The sequence below is a fragment of the Panicum virgatum genome, chromosome 6K, assembly GCF_016808335.1.
Source record: "Panicum virgatum strain AP13 chromosome 6K, P.virgatum_v5, whole genome shotgun sequence".
In the NCBI taxonomy this organism is placed as follows: domain Eukaryota; kingdom Viridiplantae; phylum Streptophyta; class Magnoliopsida; order Poales; family Poaceae; genus Panicum; species Panicum virgatum.
In genome coordinates, this window is record NC_053141.1 from 36,254,328 (window position 1) to 36,264,791 (window position 10,464).

The window sequence follows — 10,464 nt, forward strand, 5'->3', positions numbered from 1 at the left end:
CAAATATATATAAAAACTAATATTATTTATGATAGAAAATAATTATAATTAAATTTACCATGAAATATATTTAGAGTACACATATATTTATTTACTCATAAAAGTTAATAATATTTTTTATAACGTTAGTCAAATTTAAGGAAGTTGGATTCGGTTCAAACCTCTAGAATAGCATTCTTTTTTGGGACGGAGATAGTATAACCATACAAGTTTCGAGGCAACTTTGAGACAAATAGCTAGTCATTTTTTTGCTCACACCTTCCAATTTTTAATCTGGATTTTTTTTAACTCTGATTTCCAATAGTCAATCTCATCTGGTGATCTGGACTAAGTTGTTCGCGAAGGCTCGAGCATTTCTGGCTTTTGACCATAAAACATACGAAAAGCTAGCATATTCCTCATTTTAAAAATATTTTCCCCCTCATGGCTTTTTCAAATGAGTTAATTGGATCCATGCCATTACAATTTTTCAAGTTTTGAGTTCTGCCATTACTATTTGTCTATTTCGAAATATGCCATTACAATTTTCTTTCTACCCGACTCATACTATTTTCTACGCTTCTAGCGACGTTGGGTCCACTTGCAGACCGTAGTATACGTATTCAGCTGTGTAGGACTCAATCTGCCCTTGGCTCAAGCCGCACTCATCTGCTTGCTTCGTTCGAGCCATTCACTCTGCATCCCTCTTGCACGGACACGGCGGCGGCGGCGAGCTGGACCCGAAGACCTCGGTGACGGCGGTGGGTGACGGCACGGTGGGCGTGGCGAGGAGGTTGCGGGGGCTGGAGACGAACGGGTCGGAGTTGACCAGCAGGACCCACGTATCCTCTTCAACCTCCATCTTCTTTGGCAGGAGAAAAGGCAACGGCAGCTGCTCTTCGATCTGCTCCATGGTGGGTCAAATCGAGCTCCTTGGCAGTCGAATCGCAAGTTCCCTTGCTGGATCGACCTCCCTAGCATCTCAATTGGAATGCTTCCATGCTAGCGAGCATGCGGCGGTGTGGGCGGCCTTGCAGGACTTGGATTTGGCGAGGATGGCGGCGACCGGGGAGGATGCGGCGGCGAGGGCCCGTGGCGCCTTGAGCACGACGGCGGAGGTGGCGTCGGCCAGCGGCTTGCGCGCGGGAGCGAGAGAGGACGACGAGCAGGCACACGCCGAGCCCAGAGGTCGCGGCGGCGGCCGCGAGCTCGTGTGCAACAGGCATGGTGGCGGTGACCCTCGTGGGGACGCGCAGGCCATAGGAGGCGAGACGGCCGCGTGCTACCACACCATCCATGTGCTGCTCGCCGCGCTTCCCTTTCCTTCCGACCCCTTGCCCCCGCCTCGTGCTGAGCCATGGCGGCCGGTGACACCCTTCCACCATCCCTTGCTTTCCTTGCTCTGCCCCAGAAGCCCCGCTGCCGGAGGACGACCCGGCGGACGAGCCGCCGCCGCCGCCGGAGGACAAGCCGCCGAAGCATGCCGAAGATGCGCCGCCGCCGGAGGTCTCGCCGGAAGCGCCCAAGGAGCTCCAGGAGATGCCCGCGTCGACGAGGCCGCCATCGAGGTGCAGCAGACGGGGTTGAAGGGCGGGCCTTATCCATTGAGCCAGGGGAGGATTGAGCCATACGATGGCCGAATACGTATTCTACAGTCTGCAAGTGGGCCCAACATCGCCCAAAGCGTAGAAAATGGCATGAACCGGGTAAAGGAAAAATTGTAATGTCATGTTTCGGAATAGATGAATAGTAATGGCAGAACTCAAAATTTGAAAAATTATAATGACATAAATCCAATTAACTCTTTTCAAATTGGCCTTTGCAAGGTACTTGGGCCACCTATATGCAGCACATCACATTTCATGACCTCGTAGGTCACATTGCACGCCACCAAAATCTTTTTAAAACCCATTTTGTCCCAGTTGTTGTTTGTCAATAATGATTTCTGGTCAAACTTGATTACAAGCTGTGTCCGGCATGCATGAAGCCATGTCAGCTCTGCGTTGCCAGCTGTTTCATACAACTTGTATTTAAAATCAAACTATTTCTTGGGTCCACTTGAAAGAAATGTGAAACAGTGATCTATCAACAATTGGATGATCTTTGCACACATTATTGGTTCTTTGACAAAAAAATATATCTATTCAAATTTCAATAGAAGTTGTGTCATCCATGCACGAAGCCATGTCAGCTCTACATAGCTAGCTGTTGCTTGTTGCTAACTTTCTAGGGTTTTTAAAAAATAATCTTCTCATTGTTTGAACAAGGAAAAAAAAAAGCTTAACTTTATCCTCTTGAAGCACCAAGCTAGTGAATTACTCCTTCAATGATTAATCATTGAACGTCTCCAAATTACATAAACTACTATTGGTCCTTTAAAGGACAAATATATTCAGTCAACTGATACGCTTTTTGGGTGTTGGATAAGGGAATAATCACTCGTGGAGCTCACGTCAGCATGGAGCAAGAAGTTTTCTTGAATAAAATATCTCATGATAAATAATCTGTTGCTAAGTCATGTCCAATGTGCTGGGGCAATGGGCACTCAGGATACGAAGTAGTAATTACTAAATAGTAAACTCATTCTTTAGAGGACAATTGGCTGATGATTCTTATTAGGATTAGGTAGGCAAGCAATGCCAAGAAGCCTAACTAAGGCCCCGTTTGGGAGGGCTTCACCGCCGGCTTCACGAGCGGCTTCAGGTGAAGCCCTCCCAAACGTTTGTTTTGGGACCGGCTTCACGTGTGAAGCCGGTCCTGAAGCCATCAGCGGCTTACACAGGCAAGGTGAAGCCATGAAATCGTGGCTTCACGCGGCTTACACATCAATCTAACAAGTGAAGCTGTTTTGCCAAACATTTTCTAAAACGGCTCCAACTCCACCAGAAAAGCCGCTCCATCTGAAGAGCCAGAGCCGGAGCTGTTTTTGGAAGAGCCGGAGCCCTGCCAAACACACCCTAACAAGCATGTGAAACCGCAGGCTTTTCGCATGCATTAGCTGCAGGGTTTTGTTAGAGAGCAAAGATTCGCTCAAAGGAATATTCATCCTCCAAAAGGAGACCCAATGGCATGTACGTATGAGTCTGATTGGTTGGATATCAAAATTTACGTAGCTTAAATTTAATCAAGCCTATAATTTGGCACAATCTAATTTTAGTATCCAACCAATCAGACCCTACATGTATATATTTTTTAGTTTTTTTTAAAATATCCGGCCTCAGTTTAGCACAAAAATGTTAGCTTGCAGCTCTATATGTATATATATGTAATTAGATTGTTGATCCTGAGTGCGAGAAACTAAACCTAAATAAATCATTTTCACGGAAAGAGAGAAAATAAATGTATACGGTAATGTTTCATGGATTGAAATGATGTTATGATTTTTTTTCTCTGCACCGACGACGAATTTATCAGGTAATAATAGAATTCCTTCATCCCTGTAACAAAAATACAAAATGAAATAATTCGATGAAGAGACCACCGGCTGCTGCTAAGTAAATTAAAAGTTGGGGAAGCGTAGCATGGGGCACGGGCAATTCGGGCAGGCCGATGGGCGGCGATACGGCATTAGCCGGTCGGTGGAAGCGGACAGGTTTGCTTCCATGGAAAGCTCGGCATCCAGGGCCCCCTTGCGGTGGCCGTTCGGCAGCTTTCTTTCGTTGCTGCGGCCGGTGCCCATCCTTGATCCATCATGCAGTGCAGGGTGCAAGACGCCAGCGCCACGGGTGGCCGGCCGGACCGAAAGGGGTCGAGGAGCACGCGCCACCTGCAAGCTCATGGAACAAGAATCAGGCCGAATTTCAGAACTGAACTACATGGCGCCTCACAAACTGAAAAAAAAAAATCTTTGTTCTTCTTTTACATCAAGCCGTTTCGTGCCAAAGTTTAATCAAAGGTTGGCAAAGTTTCTTTTTGTGGAAATGAATTCAGTTTTGGAGCATAAAAGGTTCAGACACGGCACATATATCGCGCCCAATGCAAGCGTCGTTTGTTTTGGATCGAATCCAACCGTCGTAACTTAAGATGTGACGACGCAGCTTAATGCGACTGCTCCAACAGATCAGTCAAATTTTAGAGGAAATAAATAAAGGAGGATAACAGACAACTAATTTTGGTTGATCGATGCTTTCTAACAAGGACTCACTTATTGCCTCCTTTCCTTGTGCATTCCTACGACAGCAGTCTGCATGGGGGTACTGGGCACAGTCTAGCTTAGTCAGCCCTTTACAGCTCCCCCATGGAACTCACATGGGGGACACAATCTTTTCACAGTCACTACTCACTGCCATCTCCAAGGATCACGATCACCTCCAAACAGCCCAGGCAGCGCCGAGCTGGGTCCATCGTCCGCTCGTGATCGGCCCCCCTGATTCCTGTCAGATTTAATGAAGAAAATCCAGATCCTTCACCGCAATATGAGTGAGGACCCCGCTGAAAGCCTTCGATCCGGTCAAGTCACAAATCAACACCACCACCCCATGAAAGTGAGAGCTTTCTCCCATGGCATGCATACTTGTGGAGCTGGAGGTTTGTATGCATGAATGAATGCTAGCTATTTCTGTCAAGCAAACAAATGGATGGGTTATCACTGTCCAAGTTGCTGTTACGCGTTTCATGAGTTACAGGAAACCGAATGGAGCCATACACTGAATTTGAGCTATTATAGCATGACAGCTATTAGTCAGGGGCAATTTGTATGATTGGAATTGTTTCAGAGTTATGCATGGCCAGTGTTGATGGATCCGGGCTGGTGCCCCCAACTGTTGCTATTAATCTGTGCCCTAGCTGTAGGGTTACGCAGTGGGTTATTATCTGAACCAAGCTAAGATTTATCAGGTTCCCTGCATTGTCAGGATCATCTAGGGCCTTATCTTTGCTGCTTGGGGTCACCTCAGCTATCTTCAATTGTGGGTGTCAGTGTCACCAACTTGGGATTTGTTGAATTAGGGCTAAGATAATGTTCCAGGGATCAGACATGGATAGCAATTCAGTTTATCAATTTCGTTGACTCCTCCTTGTTACAAAATTCCTTTTGGCGTCTTATGCATGTTTAGTTATCTTAACATCAAGGAAATGCTTTTTTTTAAAAAGTAAGGAAATGATTTTGCATGCGCGTGCAGGCACTAGGATATCTGGCTCTGGTCTGTGGTCACAGTTTATACTAGTAGTCTAGTAGCAACATAGATAAGGCATGCCATTCAAATCTCAAATGGCATCCTGCATTTGTGCAATTTGCAGGTCTAGAATAATGTTTGATACCGGCACGAGATTTGACATGTGTCTGAGGGCATCAAAGAGTTTGGATTTGATCTCCAACCAGCGGAAGAAGTTGGTGCATGCTTTGAATCGAATCTCTCCATAAATGGAACAGTAGATATTCAGATTGCAAGTTGTAGTACTAATTTCCAAATTTAAAATGCAGAGCGTTCAAAAAAAAAAAATTAAAACATAAAAATGCAGAGTAGCATAATCCAAAGTTCAGACATCAAAGGGCCGTATATAAGTTTAAGCATTTGGTCTGCTAGATAATTTACTCCTGGGGTTAAGCAAATTAAAGTAGTTATTTCGAAGTTGCAGATATATGGAAAATGCAAACTGATTAGCTGAACTATGTGAAAAATGTGATGAACAAAACAACTCCAAGTTAGCTGAACTATTTGAAAAATAATGAGATGCACAATGTGTATCTTGCAGCTCAATTTCAGATAAAAATTAAAGACGTCGCAATCAATCTCTACCACCTGACATACTGTAGCTACTGTGTGGGGAGCATCATGTATGATTTTTTATAAAAAATAATAAGTTAGGCATACATATTATCTCTGAGAATATATATAATGTTATCTTGGGAGCTCTGATGCAGGTTTGAAGAAGAAACAAAATGACAAGAGCAAGAGGGCATTGAAAAAAAGGTGAGCACACAGTACAAGGTAGCCATTCAGATATGTTTGGGCCAAAAGCTGGAGGAGACATCAGTACATCACCCCACCTGCTAGCTTTTAACAAAACAGCAAGATCACATAAATTTACAATGGGCATAAACAATGGATCAACAGTGTTTTGATTGGCCTCACCTTTTTCAACGAAAAATTAGATCCTTGTCATACCACAAGTCACACCAGAAACAAGCTCTGGGTTAATGTTCATAAGCACTTGTAATGACATCATGATTACTTCACTGTGAAACACTATCATGCACGCACTTATTGTAGATCCGAGAAAGGAGAAAAGAACAGATGTACACATGTGCATTTCCTACTCCTTGCATCGATCGACATATATAACTGAAATTCTCGAGAAATGGAAAGTGACTTTGGAAAGAAACTGGCAGACAACAATGGCTGGCCACCTTTTTCAGCCGTTGTCAAAGATGTGGGTCAGGCCGTCAGGGTTAGGGGGTCTGGTTTTCAATAAAGAAGATTTTTTTTTAAAAAAAATTCCCTTTCTTGTGAATGGGATAAATCGCTATCAGAAGAAACTTAGTAGGACTGGAAACCTACAAGTTATCAGTAATGATGGATAAAGGAATCTTTCGTGTTGTGTGATGACATGTGATTTGGAAAAGCCACACAAGTTTGGATCGGGTGCCGGGTGGTGCCAATGGTGCCTAGAAAAGTGGTAGGAAAGGCTCTGAAGGATCTGCAGGCAGAGGGATGAGGTGTAATTGCTGCATTGTTTGGCTCTTTCGCCTGATGATTCAATCATGTATCTCGGGCTTCCTTTACTAGTGCATTTTAATCCTAGGTTGCAAGGGTGCTTATCAAGGTTCCTTAGTGGCCAAGACACTTGAGCCTTCAGGTTTAGGAAAGCATGGGCTTTGCTCTTTTGCAAGGTTACTTGGAATCTTGGCAAGAACTTTCCTGTGAACGGTGTGCGGTGTTGCTTGAGAGTAGCTCTGTTCCAGTATGAGCTAACTAACTTTGCAGACTAGTCAACGGTTGGTGGTAGTGTACAATCTCTGAAACTGGAAAAGAAAAATGTATGTGTAAATGGAACTTTAATCTTTCTAGACATTATAAATGCTGTAGCAATGTTTATTTTCTTAAATAGAAATATCATTATATTCAAACCAAAGAACTTATCTACTTCAGGCTACATGCTTTTGAGTTTTCTTGTCTTCTTGTACTAGAATTGGAGAAGTTTGAAATTGGTGAAGCAAAACACGAATTGAAAAAAAAAAGGAACACCTGTGTGAAAACTAGTGGGCCTTGCATTGTACGATATGGACCATATAATTGGGCTTGTACTACATATGTCACTGGGAGAAGATGAATCAGGTGGTCAATAGTTATGTACTAGCTCTGCTACATTGACCCCTCAATTATGCAGTTGAATGGTTGCTATCAATCTGATAAAAGCGTCTGCATTGCAGTAACGCAATGGAACAGCAGGCCCCAGTATTATATCTTTAGGACCACTCTTAAAGATGATCTAGCTGTAAAGAAAGGGTTAGGAATCACAAGAAATACATGTGTGCTTTGAGTTTCAAAGGCCAACTGGGCTCAATTATATGGGGCCGCAGCCAGAATTCTTCAGACTTTGTGCATTTTATCCCTGCTTGGATCATCAATGGCGGGGCTTTTCTAATTTTCTTTCTTGGCCTGACAAATGGGCCGGTCAACTATTCTATCTATATCTATCTATCTATCTATCTATCTACATCTATCTATCTATCTAGAGCGAAAGAACCTGTAGCCTAGTGGTTATAAGAGCCTCGATAGCACCTGAGGTCTTGGGTTCAACTCTCCATGGGAGAGAATATTCTGGGATTTAACGGCGTTGTGCATTAAGTGGTAGGCGACGTTCCCGTCGACAGCGAGGCGCATGTGGTGACTTCGTCAATCTCGAGGATTTGCCGGCTCAGTCTTTGAAGATGCTCGTAGGGGTAGGGTTTGCGTATGTGTGTTCATAGGGGTGAGTGTGCGTGTATTGTGAGTGTCTGAGTTGTACTGTGTATCTAAAAAAAATCTATCTATCTAGAGTTTTTTTTGGATATGTGCCATTACAATTTTTCAACTTTTAAAATATGCCATTACAATTCAACTATTTTGAAATTTGCCATTACAATTCTTCACTTCTTTGAACCGTGCCATTTTATATGTCTTTGACACCCCTAGAACCACTCGCAGACCCGCGTATTTTCGTATGACCAAAAATATCTCTGCTATTTCCCTCCCTTCAACTCACTGACATGTGGGGCCCACATATCATGTCAGTTTCTTCTTCAATCTCCGGCTTCCTCCAACCTCCTCTCCACCATGCGCTCCACACCTCCGCCCCACCCCACCCCTCGGCGATCTGCTCCCCGCCACCGGCTTGGTCTCCCCGGGCAAGCCCTGCTTGGCCTCGCGTGGACAGGCCACCGCCGCGCCCTCGGGCGGGCCTGCTGATGCCGCCGCCTCCGCGCCCTGGGACGGGCACGTCGCCGCCGCCGCCGCTCCCTCGTGCGGGCAGGGCCTGATTCCCTGATTTAACTAAGCATGCAGCACATTAACAAGTATTACCTTGGGCCACGTGCACGAGCCTTGCTGGTCTGGGCCGAGTGCTCCCGTGAGTCCCGTCTGCTGCTGGCAGCTTGGGCTGCTTGTCCCTGCTGGCCGCACTGCCGCACTGGTGCTGCCGCGCTGCGCGTGCCTCACGAGCTGGTGCTGCAGCGGCGGCCTGCTCGGGCCAAGGCGCGATGGCGGCGGCGGCGTGCCCGGCAAGGGCGCTGCAGCGGCATTGGCGTGCTCGCCGAGGGCGCGGTGGTGGCCTGCCCGCGAGAGGCCAAGCAGGGGCTTGCCTGGGGAGAGCAGGCCGGCGGCGGGGAGCAGGCCCCCGGGGGTGGGGGTGGGGGCGGAGGTGTGCAGCGCGTGGTGGGAAGGAAGCCGGAGGTTGAAGGAGAAGCTGACGTGTGAGCTCCAAACGTGAGTGAGTTGAAGGGAGAAAAGCAGCAGGGGTATTTTGAACTATATGAAAATACGTGGGTCTGCGAGTGGGTCTAAGATCATCGAAGATGTATAAAATGGTACGGTTCAAAGAAGTGAAGAATTGTAATGGCAAATTTCAAAATAGGTGAATTGTAATGACATATTTCAGAAGTTGAAAAATTATAATGGCACATATCCAAAAAAACCCATCTATCTGTACTCTAATAGTTGAAACATTTGAAACATATTCTCACTAAGATTAGACCTACCGTACTCTTCAAGAAGGTCCCACTTGCAATGCTTAGAGGTTTGACAGGAGGTGTGGACACCCATGGTTTTGATGTTTTTAAAATATTTCTGTTGAAATTCTAATACTTTTGTACTCACTTATGCCCCAAATGTTACGGATCACACATGTGATTGGCAGACAAACTATCACACAAGGCTCAATAACTATTTTTAATCCAAAACATTTTTTTTTGTTCCGAAACAAATTCTTTTTATCGTTGGAACAACTAAAAATTATTCATATGAACCGTTTTGTTGGACCAGTTTAGACCCAATATAAAATCTGGAGTGGAGAACCCTTGGCGTGACAAGTCTGCTGGGCCATAACAGCGCCCACTTACCCTCCCTAAGACCCGGCCTTTTTTCTTTCCTTTGATAGTCACAATACCTTTCTAATTAACATCCAACACCGAATATAGCTCCACGAGATTGTTGGCACATTCCATATTTTGAATGCACATTTGGTGATCAAAGGTTTCCAAAAAGTATTCTCATGTTCTCCTCATCTAACTGGTGATTAAATTTTTTAAAAAAATGTTGGCACACTTCATTTGCACAGTACCCTAACATTGCACCTCACAACCACCTCGATGATCGCCTAATGACCTTCTCACATTCCTCGCTCGCCGGGATGGCCATAAATCTGTATTGAAATACGTGCATGAGTACATAAAGATGATGTGAGACTATTCAAGAAGTCAAAACTGAAGAAACTTCATACGAGAGAACGTAGATTAGTTTAGATTTAGAATGGGGTAGCTTGCTACAATATTAATAAATATTAGTTGTTTTAATATTTGTTCAATGTAATCTAACTTTTTAAATAATTTTTGTTTACTACTATTTGTCATAAATGTGTGGCCGATTGCCTTGTTATATTTTGTTGTAGTAGTAGAATATTAAATTCTCAATAAAATTTTTAGAGTAAATTGCACCTCAGGTCCCCAAACTTGTCCCGAAGTTTCACCTAGGTCCCTAAACTCTCAAATCATCCATCTGGGTCCCTAAACCGCGTTAAGTGTTCCATCCGAGATCCCAAATGCATCACGCAACCACCTCAAGCCGATGTGGCATGCCACGTGTTGCCACACTGGCAAATATTTGCAAAACCCCCCCTCTAAATTCTATCATCATTCACTTAATGTCCTCTCTCTCCTCTCCTCCCCCTCCACCATGCTCATGCCCGAGCTTCCCAAGGGCAACGCCGACGCGGCTGCTCCTCGTCCTCTGCTTGCATGCCCTAGTCCGCCTCCGAGCCAGCAAGCCTTGCGCTCAAGTTGACTAATGG

General features: G+C 45.0%; 1 protein-coding gene across 1 annotated transcript; it reads left to right on the forward strand.

Moving 5' to 3' along the window:
* The first annotated feature begins 621 nt into the window (after positions 1–621).
* On the forward strand, positions 622–1,881 carry LOC120712398. Its single transcript, XM_039998169.1, has 2 exons — positions 622–893; positions 986–1,881. Exon 2 carries the CDS (start codon positions 1,035–1,037, stop codon positions 1,701–1,703), a length of 669 nt encoding a protein of 222 aa, XP_039854103.1. The 5' UTR covers positions 622–893; positions 986–1,034; the 3' UTR covers positions 1,704–1,881.
* The last annotated feature ends 8,583 nt before the right edge of the window (positions 1,882–10,464 follow it).